The 20535-nt window shown below is 47.9% G+C and overlaps 1 protein-coding gene across 1 annotated transcript; it reads right to left on the bottom strand.

The window, feature by feature from the left end:
* Positions 1–444: 444 nt before the first annotated feature.
* Positions 445–19772, bottom strand: LOC121842687 (ankyrin repeat and sterile alpha motif domain-containing protein 1B-like; the record flags this gene model as incomplete). Its single annotated transcript, XM_042312496.1, has 5 exons — positions 19607–19772; positions 13643–13771; positions 9470–9546; positions 9228–9338; positions 445–572 (listed from the first exon to the last, which is right to left on the bottom strand). Coding segments are annotated over exons 1-5 (578 nt in total), but the record flags the coding sequence as incomplete, so codon positions are not given.
* Positions 19773–20535: the final 763 nt, after the last annotated feature.

Below are 20535 nucleotides of genomic sequence, written 5' to 3'. Positions count from 1 at the left end.
CTTCAACTGTAGATAGTGAGAAAGATAGATAGTGAGAAAGATAGATAGTGAGAAAGATAGTGAAAGAGAGCGCAAGTGGTCGAGAGAGATACTATGCGATTCTCACGACAACACAAAGACAAATACACACCAAGCGCAAACGACATCCACTGAGCTCTATTAGTCATGGAAATGCATAAACATATTGTTACATGGCCCAGCAGAGCTGCATTCTGCTGGGTGATGTATATTAACTGAGGGTTTCAGAGGCACAAGCCATGCAAACTAAACAGGCCATTAGAATGACTTATGATTGAGACAGGGCAATTATAGCATAGTATACTGGCACCCATAACAATGGTTATCAGTTATATTAATTACAGGACGAAGAGGCTATGTAGGAATACAAGTGAAAGGGGAGGTGTGTGTGTGTGCGTGTGTGTGCGTGTGTGTGTTCGTGCGTACCTGTGACACGCTGAGAAGCCAAGGTTGTGACAACCGTTGCAGGGTGTGAGGGCCTCCCAGAACCCAGCAGGGCCACAGCTCTTCTCCCTCCTCTTCCTCCCTGGGCTGGGGGAAGTGGGGAGGGGCCGCTGCAGAGAGATTCACACACGGTTCATTTAAAGCACACACGCACACACGCACGCACACACATTGAAAATGATTCATGCAAATTGTTGACAAACATGCACCTGTTAAGAAACTAACCGTGGGAACTGTTAAAGCCCCCTGGATTGATGACGAACTGAAACATTTCATGTTTCAAAGAAATTATGTAAAAGAGGGGTGGCAAAACAAGTCAGGCTGCTCAGCTGATTGGTTGACATACTGTCAATTGAGAATTGTTGTGACTAAACTTAACAAACAGAAGAAAGTATTACCAAACAAAGATAAATGACATAAAAACAATGGGAAAAGATTTGAGTATCTCATGGGTAGAAAAAAACTCAATTCATCTCCATCATTCGTTGAAGTTGATGAGCCATTCATAACAAAACCTTTCAGTATTGCTAATCATTTCAATTACTATTTTCACTAGTTATGGAAAAACTCAGAAATGAAATGACAACGTTGAACAGTGAACCATCATATTTTGGTATAAAATATTTAATAATGAAGGAGAAGGATTGCTGTTTTCATTCGGTCAAGTTAGTGTGGGAGAGGTGGAAAAACGTTTTTATCCATCAATAATGATAAGCCTCCAGGTATAGACAACCTTGATGGTAAACTATTGAATGGTAACAGACTGTATCACCACCCCTATTGGCTAGATATTTAACCAAAGCCTAAAGGAGTGTGTGTGTCCACAGGTGTGGAAGGAAGATAAAGTAATTCCACTACCAAAAAATAGTAAAGCACCCTTTGCTGGCTCTAACAGCCGCCCAATCAGTTTGCTGGCTCTAACAGCCGCCCAATCAGTTTGCTGCCTGTTTTTAGTAAACTGATGGAGATAAATTTGTTTGATCAAATACAACACTATTTTTCAGAGAGCAAGTTAACTACTGACATTCAGCATGCACATAGAGAAGAACACTGAACTTGTACTGCACTGACTCAGATGACTGATGATTGGTTAAAATAAATGGATAATAAGATGATAGTTGGAGCTGTATTGTTAGATTTCAGTGCAGCCTTTGATGTTATTGATCATACATTATTATTGAAAACAACACACTTGGTATGGCTTTACATCACCTGCCAACACATAGTTGGAGAGTTATTTATCCAATAGAATCCAGAGTGTTCTTCAATGGAATCTTCTTTAACATCAGATATCTAAAATGAGGTATCCCTCAAAGGCAGTTGCCTTGGGCCGCTACTCTTCCCTATTTTAACAAATTATTTGCCATTGGTCTTACACAAAACTAGAATGCCTACATATGCGGATGATTTCACACTCTACAGCACTCAAAGCCAGTGAGCTCACTGAAATTCTAAATAAGGAAACAGTCAGTATCAAAACTGCAGCTGGCTCATAAACAAAGCAGAACGCTTAACTGCACATACAGAACTAACATCAACAACATGCATGCCAGTCTTTACTGGTTGAGGGTTGACAAGAGATTAACTGCTTCTCCTAGTTTTAATGAGAAATATTACTGTGACAAAATACCAGTTTGTCTGCATAATCAAATAACATTCAGCTCAGACACTCATTCACACCCCACAAGACATACCACCAGGTACTACTCTTCACAGTCCCCAAGTCCAAAACAAATTCACGACAACGCAGTTGTATACAGAGCCATGATCGCATGGAACTCTTCCATCTCCCATTACTCAAACAGCAAAATTACCTTCAAAATACAACTCATGGAATGGCGAGGACAAACACACGCACGCACACATCATTTTTGTTGCATTGTTTGTATATAATTGTATTTAAATGTGTGTGACTTTCCTTGTCTATCAGTGTTTTGTTACTTTGTAATGTTCAGTGTTTTTGTGGACCCCTGGAAGAGCAGCAACTGCTTCTGCAAAAACTACTGGGGATCCTGACAAACAAATCATACACACACGTGCACGCTAACACACACAATATGCCCTTTTCACAGGGTCTGTATTGCCAAGAGTCCTTCCAGTTATGCTCAGTTGAATGATGATACACTCATTTGTTGGAATAATATTAGCATGTGCTATCTAATGAATATTTCTTGCTCTCTGTTGAACAGTAGACGTGATTTGTCAGAGCTAGGCCCATTGGAAGCCTGGGGGTTGAGTAGTCCCTGACTTTCTCACACCAAAAAGTATTATGTTTAGTGGGGAAAAAGCTGGTTTGTTGTGTGCTACTATTAAGGTAGTGTGGGCTTGACTGTGTTGTCAATTGTCAATGGCCATCTTACAATCACACGTAAAAATCACGGAATTGTCATGGAAGAGACATTCAAGTTATAGACACAACAGTACAGACGTCCCTTACGGTACATAAACGATAGGCCACTAAGGCCATATCGGTACGGGCCACCAAGGCCATGTCGGTACGGGCCACCAAGGCCATATCGGTACGGGCCACCAAGGCCTTGTCGGTATGGGCCGCCAAGGCCATATCGGTACGGGCCACCACATTGACACCACATTCGTTGATGTCACATCAAAGAAACATGACGAGCACCTATTTGTGACCTGGCTGTTGACTTGTTCTATTCAGTAACCAACGTGTGGATTCGTTGCCAAGAGGCTTCGCTACTAGCCAGCGAGGCCCTTCCGTAGTGTACAGCAGACGTAGTGAGGAGGGCAGTGGGCTACACATAGACATCCAACACTTTGTCTATGGTTATACCTCAGCTCTGGAACCAGGAAGTTGATGAGTGTGTCCTACAGCAGATATGGGAGGTGACCATGTTTTTATTCATCAGTCTGTCTGATGGACAGATGCTGCATCGCTCTCTGACATTTACAGTGTGCCATGCTAATGGAGGTGCATGCATACAAATGAGCACATAGGCCTGTATGGGTGCAGGGGACATATTCATACATCCAGATCCATAGAGAGCCATACAAATAAGTATGAGACACACACATACAGACACTGACCATGAAGAGACTAAATCTAATACATACTGTTCGTAACCCTCTCCATTACATGTGCTCTCTGTGTGTGTGTGTGTGTTTGCGCCTACATCGTCGCCTCAGTGTGTGACTGATTGAGACGTGTTTGTGCTTCTATTAAACCAAGGCAAGGCCTGCCCAGAGGCTGTTGCTCCATCAAGCCACCCACTCCCACCACACACACAGCGGCAGTGGTTTGATTCAGACCAGATCAATTCCTGTTAGTGTGCCGCGCCAAACGCCACAGGTATCAATCTCCCTGGAAACGAGAGAACCGAGATGAAAGCCCTTCTACCAATCAGCTCTGAGGGGTGAAGCTAGGCGGACCAAGGCCTTGTTCTAATACTAAAACACGCAGCCTTCCTTCCTACCTTACTGCCTTCCTTCAAGTGAATTCCAGCAAAATCACTGATTTGATGTAAAGCAAGGACTCCATTACATGTCTTTCACCAATCCAGTCATGTCAGATCAGTGGTTACTTTACAGAAGGAAGGAGGATGTTCTATACTGAACGGAAATGTACAGTGCATTCTGAAAGTATTCCAACACCTTCCCCTTGTACACATTTTGTTATGTTACAGCCTTATTCTAAAATGGATTGAATTCATTTTTTCCCTCATCAATCTACACACAATACCCCATAATGACAAAGCGAAAACTGTTTATTTTATTTTAGCAAATGTATTAGAAATTTAAAACAGGAATACCTTATTTACATAAGTATTCAGACCCTTTGCTATAAAACTTGAAATTGAGCTCAGGTGCATCCTATTTCCATTGTTCATCCTTGAGATGTTTCTTCAACTTGGAGTCCACCTGTGGTAAATCTTCTTGATTGGACATGATTTGGAAAGGCACACACCTTTCTATATAAGGTCCCACAGTTGACAGTGCATGCAGCAAAAACCAAGCCATGAGGTGGAAGGAATTGTTGGGCACAGATCTGGGGAAGGGTACCAAAAAATGTCTGCAGCATTGAAGGTCACCAAGAACACAGTGGCCTCAATCATTCTTAAATTGAAGAAGTTTGGAACCACCAAGACTCTTCCTAGAGCTGGCCGCCCGGCCAAACTGAGCAATCAGGGAAAAGGGCATTGGTCTGGGAGGTGACCAAGAACACAATGGTCACTCTGACAGAGCTCCAGAGTTCCTCTGTGGAGATGGTGGAATATTCCAGAAGGATAACCATTTCTGCAGTGCTCCACCTATCAGGCCTTTATGGTTGAGTGGCCCAGCCAGAGCCCAGACTTGAACCCGATCAAACATCTCTGGAGAGACTCCCCATCCAACTTGACAGAGCTTAAGTGGATCTGCAGAGAAGGGAGAAACTCCCCAAATACATGATCTGAAATAAGCGATCCCAGAAATGTTCCATAAGAACGAAAAACGTATTTCTCTAATATTTAGTTCACATCCTTGTTAGTGAGAATTTCTCCTTTGACAAGACAATCCACCACCTGACAGGTGTAGGATATCAAGAAGATGATTAACTTCTTCGATATAGGGGGCGCTCTTTTAATTTTTGGATGAAAAACGTTCCCGTTTTAAACAAGATATTTTGTCACGAAAAGGTGCTCGACTATGCATATAATTGACAGCTTTGGAAAGAAAACACTCTGACGTTTCCAAAACTGCAAAGATATTGTCTGTGAGTGCCACAGAACTGATGTTACAGGCGAAACCCAGATAAAAATCCAATCAGGAAGTGCCACATTTTTTGAACCTGCCTCATTCGAATGACTCCTTATATGGCTGTGAAGGAGCTAGGGAGTCAGCTTACGTTTTCCACGTTTTCCCCAAGGTGTCTGCAGCATTGTGACGTATTTGTAGGCATATCATTGGAAGATTGACCATAAGAAACTACATCTACCAGGTGGTCGCTTGGTGTACTCCGTTGCAATTATTGCGTAATCTACAGCTGTAGTATTTTTCCATTTGCTTCTGATGAGAAGCCAACTGCCACCACTGATAGATTATCAAATAGATATGTGAAAAACACCTTGAGGATTGATTCTAAACAACGTTTGTCATGTTTCTGTCGATATTATGGAGCTAATTTGGAAAAAAGTTTGGCGTTGTAAGTGACTGCATTTTCCGGTCTTTTTCTTAGCAAAACCTGATGAACAAAACGGAGCTATTTCGTCTACACAAATAATCTTTTTGGAAAAAATGAACATTTGCTATCCAGCTAAGAGTCTCGTCATTGAAAACATCCAAAGTTCTTCAAAGGTAAATTATTTTATTTGAATGAGGCTATGATTACACTCCCGGATACGGGATTGCTCGTCGCTAGAGGTTAAACAGCATGATCATTACACAGGTGCACCTTGTGCTGGGGACAATAAAAGGCCACTCTAAAATGTGCAGTTTTGTCACACAACATATTGCCACAGATGTCTCAAGTTTTGAGGGAGTGTGCAATTGGCATGATGACTGAAGGGATGTCCACCAGAGCAGTTGCCAAAGAATGTAATATTAATTTCTCTACCATAAGCCGCCTCCAATGTCATTTTAGAGAATTTGGCAGTACGTCCAACAGGCCTCACAACCGCAGACCATGTGTAAACACGCCAACCCAGGACCTCCCACATCCAGCTTCTTCACCTGCGGGATCGTCTGACACCAGTCACCCGGACAGCTGATGAATCTGTGGGTTTGCATAACTGAAGAATTTCTGCACAAACTGTCAGAAACCGTCTCAGGGATGCTCATCTGCATGCTCGTCGTCCTCACCAGGGTCATGACCTGACTGCAGTTCAGCGTCGTAACAGACTTCAGTGGGCAAATGCTCACCTCCGATGGCCACTGGCACGCTGGGACGCTGGGCAAGTGTGCTCTTCACTACTTAATCCTGGTTTCAACTGTTTCGGTCAGATGGCAGACAGCGCGTATGGCATTGTGTGGGCGAACAGTTTGCTGATGTCAACGTTGTGTACAGAGTGCTCCATGGTGGAGGTGAGGTTATGGTATGGACAGGCATAAGCTATGGACAACAAACACGTGTATTTATTGATGGCAATTTGAAAGCACATAGATACTGTGACGAGATCCTGAGGCCCGTTGTCGTGCCATTCATCCGTCGCCATCACCTCAAGTTTCAGCATGTCGCAAGGATCTGTACACAATTCCTTGAAGCTGAAAATGTCCCAGTTCCTTCATGGCCTGCATACCCAGACAGGTCACCCATTGAGCACGTATGAGATGCTCTGGATCGACGTGTATGACAGTGTGTTCGAGTCCCCGCCAATATCCGGACAACATTCCACAGCGCACAATCATCATCCTGATCAACTCTATTCGCAGCGTGAGGCAGCGTGAGGCAAATGGTGGTCACACCAGGTGCTGACTGGTTTTCTGATCTCCGCCCCTACTTTATGTTTAAGGTATCTGTGACTAATAGATGTTTCTGTTTTCCCAGTCATGTGAAATCAAAAGATTAGGCCCTAATTTATTTATTTCAATTGACTGATTTCCTTACATGAACGGTAACCCAGTAAAATCTTTTAAATGGTTGAATGTTGAGTTTATGTTTTTGCTCAGTAAACATGTCTACCTTACAGCGTGTCTGAGGCTGCCCTCTCCTGGTGACTAAATGCTACTACAGTAATGGACCCCAGAGTGATGCAGTAGGACATGGTTTTCCAATCCAAGAATAACAATACGACGGTACGATACCACTGACACAAAACTGTGATAATGGGCCCCACCCTCCACATCCCCTTGATTACCCCTGGTCCCATCCACCCTCCACATCCACCTTGATTACCGCTGGTCCCATCCACCCTCCCTGATCCAAAATGGTCCCCACCCTCCACATCCCCCTTAATTACCCCTGGTCCCATCCACCCTCCCTGATCCAAAATTATGCTCACCCTCCACATCCCCTTGATTACCCCTGGTCCCATCCACCCTCCCTGATCCAAAATGGTGCTCACCCTCCACATCCCCCTTGATTACCCCTGGTCCCATCTACCCTCCCTGATCCAAAATGGTGCTCACCCTCCACATCCCCTTGATTACCTCTGGTCCCATCCACCCTCCACATCCCCCTTGATTACCCCTGGTCCCATCCACCCTCCCTGATCCAAAATGGTGCTCACCCTCCACATCCCCCTTGATTACCCCTGGCCACCCTCCCTGATCCAAAATGGTGCTCACCCTCCACATCCCCCTTGATTACCTCTGGTCCCATCCACCCTCCCTGATCCAAAATGGTGCTCACCCTCCACATCCCCTTGATTAACCCTGGTCCCATCCACCCTCCCTGATCCAAAATGGTGCTCACCCTCCACATCCCCCTTGATTAACCCTGGTCCCATCCACCCTCCCTGATCCAAAATGGTGCTCACCCTCCACATCCCCTTGATTACCCCTGGTCCCATCCTCCCTCCCTGATCCAAAATGGTCCCATCCACCCTCCACATCCCCCTTGATTACCCCTGGTCCCATCTACCCTCCACATCCCCCTTGATTACCCCTGGTCCCATCCACCCTCCCTGATCCAAAATGGTGCTCACCCTCCACATCCCCTTGATTACCCCTGGTCCCATCCACCCTCCACATCCCCCTTGATTACCCTAGTCCCATCCACCCTCCCTGATCCAAAATGGTGCTCAACCTCCACATCCCCCTTGATTACCTCCGGTCCCATCCTCCCTCCCTGATCCAAAATGGTCCTCACCCTCCACATCCCCCTTGATTACCCCTGGTCCCATCCACCCTCCACATCCCCATTGATTACCCCTGGTCCCATCCACCCTCCCTGATCCAAAATGGTGCTCACCCTCCACATCCCCTTGATTACCTCTGGTCCCATCCTCCCTCCCTGATCCAAAATGTTCCTCACCCTCCACATCCCCCTTGATTACCCCTGGTCCCATCCACCCTCCACATCCCCCTTGATTAACCCTGGTCCCATCCACCCTCCCTGATCCAAAATGGTGCTCACCCTCCACATCCCCCTTGATTAACCCTGGTCCCATCCACCCTCCCTGATCCAAAATGGTCCTCACCCTCCACATCCCCCTTGATTACCCCTGGTACCATCCTCCCTCCCTGATCCAAAATGGTGCTCACCCTCCACATCCCCTTGATTACCCCTGGTCCCATCCACCCTCCCTGATCCAAAATGGTGCTCACCCTCCACATCCCCCTTGATTACCTCCGGTCCCATCCTCCCTCCCTGATCCAAAATGGTCCTCACCCTCCACATCCCCCTTGATTACCCCTGGTCCCATCCACCCTCCACATCCCCCTTGATTACCCCTGGTCCCATCCACCCTCCCTGATCCAAAATGGTACTCACCCTCCACATCCCCTTGATTACCCCTGGTCCCATCCACCCTCCACATCCCCATTGATTACCCCTGGTCCCATCCACCCTCCCTGATCCAAAATGGTGCTCAACCTCCACATCCCCTTGATTACCCCTGGTCCCATCCTCCCTCCCTGATCCAAAATGGTGCTCACCCTCCACATCCCCCTTGATTACCCCTGGTCCCATCCACCCTCCCTGATCCAAAATGGTGCTCACCCTCCACATCCCCCTTGATTACCTCTGGTCCCATCCTCCCTCCCTGATCCAAAATGGTGCTCACCCTCCACATCCCCCTTGATTACCTCTGGTCCCATCCACCCTCCACATCCCCCTTGATTACCTCTGGTCCCATCCTCCCTCCCTGATCCAAAATGGTACTCACCTTTCTGACTCTGCTCAGGGTGCCGTTACTGCGTCGCTCCTCGTCTGATAGGTGACCGCTGCCAAAGCTCTCCATGGAATGAGAGTGGGATGAGATGGTCTGGCAGAGCTCCTAAGTAGAGTAGAGTAGAGTGGGGTAGTAATTTAATTACTTGGTTTTATCACCACAAGCATCAGCAATGATTCCAAAGACAACACAAGGATCTATAAGACAAAGATGAAGAGATCAACAACATAACACACCTCAAAGGAGTAGTCTCTGTCCCGACACATCTTCATCTCATTTAGCAGCTTGGAGAGCTCCCCTGTCACAGCATCATCTGGGGAGGAGGAGGAGGAGGAGGGGGAAGGAGATGGGGAGAGGGAGGAGTAGAGGGAGCGAAGGAGAGATGAGGGAGAGGAGAGAGATTACAAGGGGAGAGAGGGGATATATGGGGAGAGAGAGAGAGAGAGAGAGAGGAGATATGAGGAGAGAGAGAGGGGAGATGGGAGGGAGAGAGAGAGAGAGAGAGAGAGGGGGGGAGATATGGGTAGAGAGAGAGAGAGAGGGGAGATGGGAGAGAGGGAGGGGGGGGGGGGGAGAGAGAGAGAGAGAGGGGGAGATGGGGGAGAGAGAGAGAGAGAGGGGGATGGGGGGAGAGAGAGAGAGGGGGGTGGGGAGAGAGAGAGGGGAGATATGGGTAGAGAGAGAGGAGATGGGAGAGAGAGAGAGAGAGAGATTATAAGGGGAGAGAGAGGGAAGATATGGGGAGAGAGCGAGGGGGAGAGAGGGGGCGATGAGAGAGAGAGGAGAGATGGGAGATATGGGGAGAAAGAGGTGAGATATGGGTAGAGAGGAGATGGGAGAGATACGGGAGAGAAAGGAGATGGGAGAGATACAGGGAGAGAGAGGTGAGATATGGGTGGAGAGGAGATGGGAGAGATACGGGGAGAGAGAGGAGATACGGGGAGAGAGAGGAGATGGGAGATACAGGGAGATATGGGGAGAGAGGAGATGGGAGACATACAGGGAGAGAGAGGTGAGATATGGGTAGAGAGGAGATGGGAGAGATACAGGGAGATATGGGGAGATATGGGGAGAGAGGGAGAGGAGATAAGAAAGCAGACCTGGCCAAATACACACGTCAACACCTTAATATGTTCCTCTCTGTGTGGCGGCGTTCTAATCCTGGAAGTAGTTCCTCCGGTCTGTCCTCGTTCACTGGCCTTCACAGACCCGATAGAGTTGAAAGCACCTCCCTCTCTCCTCCTCTCTCCTCCTTTCTCCTCCTCTCTCCTCCTTTCTCCTCCTCTCTCCTCCTTTCTCCTCCTTTCTCCTCCTCTCTCCTCCTCTCTCCTCCTTTCTCCTCCTTTCTCCTCCTCTCTCCTCCTTTCTCCTCCTCTCTCCCTCCTTTCTCCTCCTCTCTCCTCCTTTCTCCTCCCTTTCTCCTCCTCTCTCCTCCTTTCTCCTCCTTTCTCCTCCTTTCTCCTCCTTTCTCCACAACACCCTCTCTCCTCCTTTCTCCTCCTTTCTCCACAACACCCTCTCTCCCTCCATCTCTCTCCTCCTTTCTCCTCCTTTCTCCACAACACCCTCTCTCCTCCTTTCTCCTCCTTTCTCCACAACACCCTCTCTCCCTCTCTCTCTCTCCTCCTTTCTCCACAACACCCTCTCTCCTCCTTTTCTCCACAACACCCTCTCTCCCTCCCTCTCTCCTCCTTTCTCCACAACACCCTCTCTCCTCCTTTCTCCACAACACCCTCTCTCCCTCCCTCTCTCCTCCTTTCTCCACAACACCCTCTCTCCCTCCCTCTCTCTCCTCCTTTCTCCACAACACCCTCTCTCCCTCCCTCTCTCTCCTCCTTTCTCCACAACACCCTCTCTCCTCCTTTCTCCTCTCTCCTCCTTTCTCCACAACACCCTCTCTCCTCCTTTCTCCACAACACCCTCTCTCCCTCCCTCTCTCCTCCTTTCTCCACAACACCCTCTCTCCCTCCCTCTCTCTCCTCCTTTCTCCACAACACCCTCTCTCCCTCCCTCTCTCTCCTCCTTTCTCCACAACACCCTCTCTCTCCTTTCTCCACAACACCCTCTCTCCTCCTTTCTCCACAACACCCTCTCTCCCTCCTTTCTCCACAACACCCTCTCTCCTCCTTTCTCCACAACACCCTCTCTCCCCTCCCTCTCTCTCCTCCTTTCTCCACAACACCCTCTCTCCTCCTTTCTCCACAACACCCTCTCTCCCTCCCTCTCTCTCCTCCTTTCTCCACAACACCCTCTCTCCCTCCCTCTCTCTCCTCCTTTCTCCACAACACCCTCTCTCCCTCCCTCTCTCCTCCTTTCTCCACAACACCCTCTCTCCCTCCCTCTCTCCTCCTTTCTCCACAACACCCTCTCTCCCTCCCTCTCTCCTCCTTTCTCCACAACACCCTCTCTCCCTCCCTCTCTCCTCCTTTCTCCACAACACCCTCTCTCCCTCCCTCTCTCTCCTCCTTTCTCCACAACACCCTCTCTCCCTCCCTCTCTCCTCCTTTCTCCACAACACCCTCTCTCCCTCCCTCTCTCCTCCTTTCTCCACAACACCCTCTCTCCCTCCCTCTCTCCTCCTTTCTCCACAACACCCTCTCTCCCTCCCTCTCTCCTCCTTTCTCCACAACACCATCTCTCCCTCCCTCTCTCCTCCTTTCTCCACAACACCCTTTCAAAATATAATAGACCATCTAGTTTATAATAGACCCTCAATTATAATAGACCCTCCCTCGCTCTTCCTTTCTCCACAACACCCTCTCTCCCTCCCGCTCTCCTCCTTTCTCCAAAACACCCTCTCTCCTCCTTTCTCCACAACACCCTCCCTCCCTCCCTCTCTCTTCCTTTCTCCACAACACCCTCTCTCCACAACACCCTCTCTCCATCCCGCTCTCCTACTTTCTCCACAACACCCTCGATCTCTCCTCCTTTCTCCACAACACCCTCTCTCCCTCCCCCACAACACCCTCTCTCCCTCCCTCTCTCCTCCTCTCTCCACCATTCCCCCTCACCCTACAATAAAGTATGCTGTAGTGTTTAAACACAGTGTGTGTTCAGGCGTGCACGAGCTGTGCTGAATGTATATTTTCTGCTCCCTCCCTCCCTCCCTCCCTCCAATAAAGATAATTAAAGGGGAGCGCTGACTGGTGGTGATTGAGAAGAGAGAGAGCAGTGGGAATTGTATGAGAGATACCAGTGCACCGCTCCAGCTCAGCCACTAGGGGCAGTGTTGGATAAGGGAAAACACTATGGAAGTTGACTGAGGTAGTACAGATTCATACCAATAGGCAGTGCTCACCATGTTTGAAAACATCCATCTGGTTCTGTGTGTATGGCGTGTGGAGTAGATACAGTGCCTTCGCGAATGTATTCAGACCCTGGACTTTGTCCACACTTTGTTACGTTACAGCCTTACTCTCTTTCCCTCATCAATCTACACACAATACCCCAGAAATGTTTTTTGGGGCATACATAAGTATTCAGACCCTTTACTCGGTACTTTCTTGAAGCACCTTTGGCAGCGATTACAGCCTCGAGGCTTCTTGTGTATTACGCTACAAGCTTGGCAGACCTGTATTTGGGGAGCTTCTCCCATTCTTCTCTGCAGATCCTCTAAAGCTCTGTCAGGTTGGATGGGGAGCGTTGCTGTGCAGCTATTGTCAGGTCTCTCAAGAGATGTTCGATAGGGTTCAAGTCCGGTCTCTAGCTGGGCCACTCAAGGACATTCAGAGACTTATCCCGAAGCCAGTCCCGCGTTGTCCTGTTGGAAAGTGAACCTTCACCCCAGTCTGTCCTGAGCACTCTGGGGCAGGTTTTCATCAAGGATCCCTCTGTACTTTGCTCCGTTCATCTTTGCCTCCATCCTGACTAGTCTCCCAGTCCATGCCGCTGAAAACATCCACACAGCATGATTCTGCCACCACAATGCTTCACCGTAGGGATGGTGCTAGAGTCCGCCAGATGTGACGCTTGGCATTCAGGCCAAAGAGTTCAATCTTGGTTTCATCAGACCAGAGAATCTTGTTTCATGGTCTGAGAGTCTTTAGGTGCCTCCAAGAGGGCTGTCATGTGCCTTTTACTGAGGAGTGGCTTCTGTCAAGCCACTCTACCATAAAGGCCTGATTGGTGGAGTGCTGCAGAGATGGTTGTCCATCGGGTTCTTGGTCACCTCTCTGACAAAGACCCTTCACCCCTGATTTCCTAGTTTGGCCAGGCGGCCAGCTCTAGGAAGAATCTTGGTGGTTCCAAACTTCTTCATTTAAGAATGATGGAGGATATTTGAGTATTTGTCAAAGTTTCATTATGGGGTATTGTGTGAGGATTTTTTTATTTATTTAATCCTTTTGAGTATAAGGCCGCAACGTAACCAAATGTGGAAAAAGTTTGTATGTGTGTGTGGGTGTACTTACTTTTGTGCCTGAGGGAGGGGGAGGCGGAGGGAGAGGGGATAGATGTGCGAGGTGTGGGGACAGGACACTGGCAAATAGGTTCCTCCATCAACACACTCTTATTGTCCATCATCTCCTCCATCATATATTCTGGAGAGAGAGGAGAGAGGAGAGAGAGGAGAGAGGAGAGAGGAGAGAGAGAGACAGACAGAGACAGACAGAGAGACAGAGAGAGAGAGACAGAGAGAGACACAGAGAGAGAGACAGACAGAGAGAGAGAGACACACAGAGAGAGAGAGAGAGAGGGAGAGACAGAGAGAGACAGAGAGACACACAGAGATACAGAGAGAGAGAGAGAGAGAGAGAGAGAGACAGAGAGACACACCGAGAGAGAGAGACAGAGAGACACAGAGAGAGACAGAGAGAGACAGAGAGACAGAGAGAGAGACACGCACAGAGACAGAGAGACAGAGAGACCGATAGCATGGTGATGTGATTGCAGGGTTCAAAGGGTTGCAGACATAGAGCAGGGAACCAGTTAATTGTACTGACAGTGAACCACATACAAAAACACACACAAGGCGTATGGAATGGGAGTGTGAAGCCGGAGGAAACTATGAGCTAACATACACACACTACACAAACAAACACACACACAGCAGGCTTGTTGAGTTTAGTCACAAGGCAGGAGGCTGGCAGTGTGTTAGTATGAAAGATCCAACTAAAGTCAGAGGTACTGTAACACAGTGTGTGTGTGTGTGTGTGTGTGTGTGTGTGTGTGTGTGTGTGTGTGTGTGTGTGTGTGTGTGTGTGTGTGTGTGTGTGTGTGTGTGTAAAGGCATACGATATTCATACATAACTTTTAAATATATGGATTGAATCATTTAAATACATGAATAATGATGACTGAATACTATTGTGTTTAAATAGGTGGGATTAATCACGGAATGAAATCCCACTTTCTCTCCCTCTGACTCTCTATCTCTGACAGGAAATGGGAGGCAGCTGATCCATTCACTCTCTCCCAGCTGAACCCTGAATTTGCTTTCTGTCACAATCTCTGCATTTATCTTTATCATTTATGTTTGGCCCTGTCCGGGGGTGTCCTCGGATGGGTCCACAGTGTCTCCTGACCCCTCCTGTCTCAGCCTCCAGTATTTATGCTGCAGTAGTTTATGTGTCGGGGGTCTAGGGTCAGTTTGTTATATCTGGAGTACTTCTCCTGTCCTATTCGGTGTCCTGTGTGAATCTAAGTGTGCGTTCTCTAATTCTCTCCTCTCTCTCGGAGGACCTGAGCCCTAGGACCATGCCCCAGGATTACCTGACATGATGACTCCTTGCTGTCCCCAGTCCACCTGGCCGTGCTGCTGCTCCAGTTTCAACTGTTCTGCCTTCTTATTATTCGAACATGCTGATAATTTATGAACATTTGAACATCTTGGCCATGTTCTGTTATAATCTCCACCCGGCACAGCCAGAAGAGGACTGGCCACCCCACATGTGCTCTCTCTAATTCTCTCTTTTTTTCTCTCTCTCGGAGGACCTGAGCCCTAGGACCATGCCCCAGGACTACCTGACATGATGACTCCTTGCTGTCCCCAGTCCATCTGACCATGCTGCTGCTCCAGTTTCAACTGTTCTGCCTCATTATTATACGACCATGCTGGTCATTTATGAACATTTGAACATCTTGGCCATGTTCTGTTATAATCTCCACCCGGCACAGCCAGAAGAGGACTGGCCACCCCACATAGCCTGGTTCCTCTCTAGGTTTCTTCCTAGGTTTTGGCCTTTCTAGGGAGTTTTTCCTAGCCACCGTGCTTCTACACCTGCATTGCTTGCTGTTTGGGGTTTTAGGCTGGGTTTCTGTACAGCACTTTGAGATATCAGCTGATGTATGAAGGGCGAAATAAATCAATTTGATTTGATTTGATCTTCTCCTCCCCTGCCTCTGTCTGTCTTTCTCCTTCTCATCCCCACTATTATTTTCCCTCCTTCTCCTTCTCTCCCCCTACCTACCTTCCTCTCCCTCCTTCTCCTTCTCTCCCCCTACCTACCTACCTCTCCCTCCTTCTCCTTCTCTACCCCTACCTACCTCTCCCTCCTTCTCTCCCTCTACCTACCTACCTCTCCCTCCTTCTCCTTCTCTCCCCCTACCTACCTCTCCCTCCTTCTCCTTCTCTCCCCTACCTACCTCTCCCTCCTTCTCTCCCCCTACCTACCTCTCCCTCCTTCTCTCCCCCTACCTACCTACCTCTCCCTCCTTCTCCTTCTCTCCCCTACCTAACTCTCCCTCCTTCTCTCCCCCTTACCTACCTACCTCTCCCTCCTTCTCTTCCCCTACCTACCTCTCCCTCCTTCTCTCCCCCTACCTACCTCTCCCTCCTTCTCCTTCTCTCCCCCTACCTACCTCTCCCTCCTTCTCCTTCTCTCCCCCTACCTACCTACCTCTCCCTCCTCTCTCATTCCTGACCCTGAATTCACCCCTTTGTTTCCATCTCTCTTTACCGTTTACTCTAAATCATCTAGAACTGTCTGTCTGTCTGTCTCTCTGTCTGTCTCTCTGTCTGTCTGTCTCTCTGTCTGTCTGTCTGTCTGTGGTTAGAAAGACAGGGAACACAACAGCAGACTGCAGGGCTTCTACTATCACCACTGATTGTAGCTTCTATATGTCAGGTCAAGACTGTTGGTCTTCTCTGGTGTCTAGTCAACCCCAGTCTACAGCTGTGATTAAAGGGAGACTCGGGCCATTCTTCTGCTCCCCCAGAGCCAGATGAACTCGTGGATACCATTTTTGTGTCTCTTCGAGTCTCGTGCAGTATGACTGAAGCATATGCGCAGGTCAGCGTTTTACGTCAAGAATCTTGTTCTGGAGGCAGTACTGCAGAGTGGTCGCTAACTGGCCACAAAGTCAGCAAATCAGATTTTAAAGGTAACCCTAACCACACTGCTAACCCTAATGCCTAACCCAGGAAGTACCAGTGACTTGCTAATACAGAAGTGGTCAGATGACGCGGATGCTACACTACAGGAATGTTTTGCTAGCACAGACTGGAATATGTTCGGGATTCATCCAATGGCATTGAGGAATACACCACCTCAGTCACCGGCTTCATCAATAAGAGCATCGACAACGTCATCCCCACAATGACTGTACGTACATATCCCAACCAGAAGCCATGGATTACAGGCAACATCCCCATCGAGCTAAGGGCTAGAGCTGCCACTTTCAAGGAGCGGGAGACTAATCCAGACACTTAGAAGAAATCCGCTATGCCCTCAGACGAACCATCAAACAAGCAAAATGTCAACACAGGATTAAGATTGAATCCTACAACACCAGCTCTGACGCTCGTCGGATGTGACAGGGCTTGAAAACGATTACGGACTACAAGGGAAACCCAGACGCAAGCTACCCAGTGACGCAAGCCTACCAGACAAGCTAAATGCCTTGTATGCTCGCTTTGAGGCAAGCAACACTGAAGCATGCACAAGAGCACCAGTTGTTATGGATGACTGTGTGATAACGCTCTCGTAGCCGATGTGAACAAAACCTTTGGTCAACATTCACAAAGATACTGGGCCAGACTTATTACCAGGAGGTGTACTCAAAGCATGCACGGACCAACTGTCAAGTGTTTTCACTGACATTTTCAACCTCTCCCTGACCGAGTCTGTAATACCTACATGTTTCAAGCAGATGACCATAGTCCCTGTTCCCAAGAGGCGAAGGTAACCTGGCTAAACGATTACCGCCCGTGGCACTCACGTCCAGTAGCCATGCTTTGAAAGGCTGGTCATGGCTCACAACAGTATCCTCCCGGACACCCTAGACCCACTCCAATTCACATACCGCCCCAACAGATCCACAGATGACGCAATCTCAATCGCTCTCAACTGGACACGTCTGCCACGCTGATCCTTAACACTGGGGCCCCTCAGGGGTGTGTACTTAGTCCCCTCCTGTATTCCCTGTTCACCCACGATTGCGTGGGCAAACATGACTCCGACACCATCATCAAGTTTGCTGATAACACAATAGTAGTAGGCCTGATCACCGACAACAATGAGACGGCCTATAGGGAGGAAGGTCAGAGAACTGGCAGTGTGGTGCCAGGACAACAACCTCTCCTTAATGTGAGCAAGACAAGGAGAGGATCGTGGACTACAAGAAAAGGCGGGTCAAACAGGCCCCCATTAACATCAACGGGCTGTAGTGGAGCGGGTCGGGAGTTAAGTACCTTGGTGTCCACATCGCCAACGAACTATCATGGTCCAAACACACCAAGACAGTCGTGAAGGGCACAACAACACCTATTCCCCCTCAGGAGACTGAAAATATGGGTCCCCAGATCGTCAAAGGTTCTACAGCTGCACCATCGAGAGCATCCTGACCGGTTGCATCACCGACCTGGTATAGCAACTGCTCGGCATCTGACAGTAAGGCGCTACAGAGGGTAGTGCGTACGGCCCAGTACATCACTGGGGCCAAGACTGTTATCTCTGCTACCGCACGGCGGTACCGGAGCGCCAAGTCTAGGACCAAAAGGCTCATCAACAGCTTCTACCCTCAAGCCATAAGACTGCTGAATAATTAGTCAAATCGCCACCAGACAATTTACATTGACCCCTTCCTTTTGTACACTGCTGCTACTCGCTGTTTATTATCTATGCATAGTCACTTCACCCCCACCTACATGTACAAATTACCTCAACTAGCCTGTACCCCACCACACTGACTCGGTACCGGTGCCCCCTGTATATAGCCTTGTTATTGTTATTCTTATTGTGTTACTTTGTATTTTAGTCTACTTGGTAAATATGTTCTTAACTCTTCTTGAACTGCACTGTTGGTTAAGGGCTTGTAAGGAAGTATTTCACGGTAAAGTCTACACTTGTTGTATTTGCCGCATGAAAAGGACAAACAAGACATCCAAATTCACATCCACAAACCCAAAACCACTCACTCCTACAGAACATCCCAGTCTTTCTAGGGGCTTAGCCATAACTGCAGATAACCAGGCCACTCAACACAATGAGTTAACCCGTGAATTCATTATCCTACACTAACACCTCAGGACTAGTGACAACAGTGCATCGTTCTCTGAGAGCAGAAGACAATGGCTGAAGCATTAGGTTGCTTAAGAGAATCCCCCCTGTGTATAGGAAGAGCAACACAGAGGGCTCACATTGTTCTTGTTCCCCATTGGTCAAATAAACTTCCTGGAACGACTTGTCTCAATCTGCACACAATCTGCACACATCCGGACACTACACCGCCTGGTACTCTAAACAACAACTTACACTGTCACGACGAGGGAGAGGGAGGGCGGTGTGTAAACACATGGGTACGTGTGTGTATGTTAATGTGTGTGTATGTTAATGTGTGTGTATGTTAATGTGTGTGTATGTTAATGCGCGTGTATGTTAATGCTCGTGTATGTTAATGTATGCGTGTATGTTAATGTGTGTGTATGTTAATGTGCGTGTATGTTAATGTGTGTGTATGTTAATGTGCGTGTATGTTAATGCGCGTGTATGTTAATGTGTGTGTATGTTAATGTGCGTGTATGTTAATGTGTGTGTATGTTAATGCGCGTGTATGTTAATGTGTGTGTATGTTAATGTGCGTGTATGTTAATGTGTGTGTATGTTAATGCGCGTGTATGTTAATGTGTGTGTATGTTAATGTGTGTGTATGTTAATGCGCGTGTATGTTAATGTGTGTGTATGTTAATGCGCGTGTATGTTAATGTGTGTGTATGTTAATGCGCGTGTATGTTAATGCGTGTGTATGTTAATGTGTGTGTATGTTAATGTGCGTGTATGTTAATGCGCGTGTATGTTAATGTGTGTGTATGTTAATGTGTGTGTATGTTAATGTGCGTGTATGCTAATGTGCGTGTATGTTAATGTGTGTGTATGTTAATGTGCGTGTATGTTAATGTGCGTGTATGTTAATGTGTGTGTGTTAATGTGTGGTACCTTGCATGAGTGCAGTGATTTGCTGGGACTTCTGTGCGGGGTGTTCTCTGAGGATCTCCAGAGCTGTCCTTCCCTGGCAGTCTGTGATGTTGGCATCAATACCTGCAACAGACAGACAGAAGACCGAAACCATGGGTCAGACAGGCACCCAGCCGACACTCACACACGAGCAAGCACGCACGCACACACACACACACAAATCTAGCCTCTTGCACACACTCCCTTAACAAGTAAATCTATATACACATTTTAAAGGGGAAGCACTGTAAAGTGTTGCGTGTAGGAGGACAAAGATCCTAAATATACTCACTTGGAGAAATTTACAAGGAAAACATCCACACTGTATTTCTGTCTGACAATTTACCGACAGAGGAAGCTAGCTGTGTCCATCCTGTATCACACACACAGATTGATGGATAGAGGAGAAGGTTGGGTGGATGACATGGGTCAGACAGTATACCGGTACAGGCCTGTCACTCATCTACGTAAATAAGCCCCACGGACAAAAACAATATGGCTGCCCGAGGTTCCTTACAGGAAGTGCAACAAGACAACCGAGGAAACAGGAAGTGATTGAGGAAAATAAGGGGGAGAGGAGGGGATTGTAGGACAAGACAACTCTCCCGCCCTCTCTCCATATCCTCTACTGTCCTCTCCCTCTCCATATCCTCTACTGTCCTCTCTCTCCATATCCTCTACTGTCCTCTCTCTCTCTCCATATCCTCTACTGTCTTCTCTCTCTCTCCATATCCTCTACTGTCCTCTCTCTCTCCATATCCTCTACTGTCCTCTCTCTCTCCATATCCTCTACTGTCCCCTCTCTCTCTCTCCATATCCTCTACTCTCCTCTCTCTCTCTCCATATACTCTACTGTCCTCTCTCCATATCATTTACGGTCTCTGTCCCCCTCTCTCTCTCTCTCCATATCC

This window comes from Oncorhynchus tshawytscha, unplaced genomic scaffold, assembly GCF_018296145.1.
Source record: "Oncorhynchus tshawytscha isolate Ot180627B unplaced genomic scaffold, Otsh_v2.0 Un_contig_8335_pilon_pilon, whole genome shotgun sequence".
Lineage (NCBI taxonomy): Eukaryota > Metazoa > Chordata > Actinopteri > Salmoniformes > Salmonidae > Oncorhynchus > Oncorhynchus tshawytscha.
Note: the sequence above shows the minus strand (reverse complement) of the source record. Positions and strands in the feature narration are given on the sequence as shown.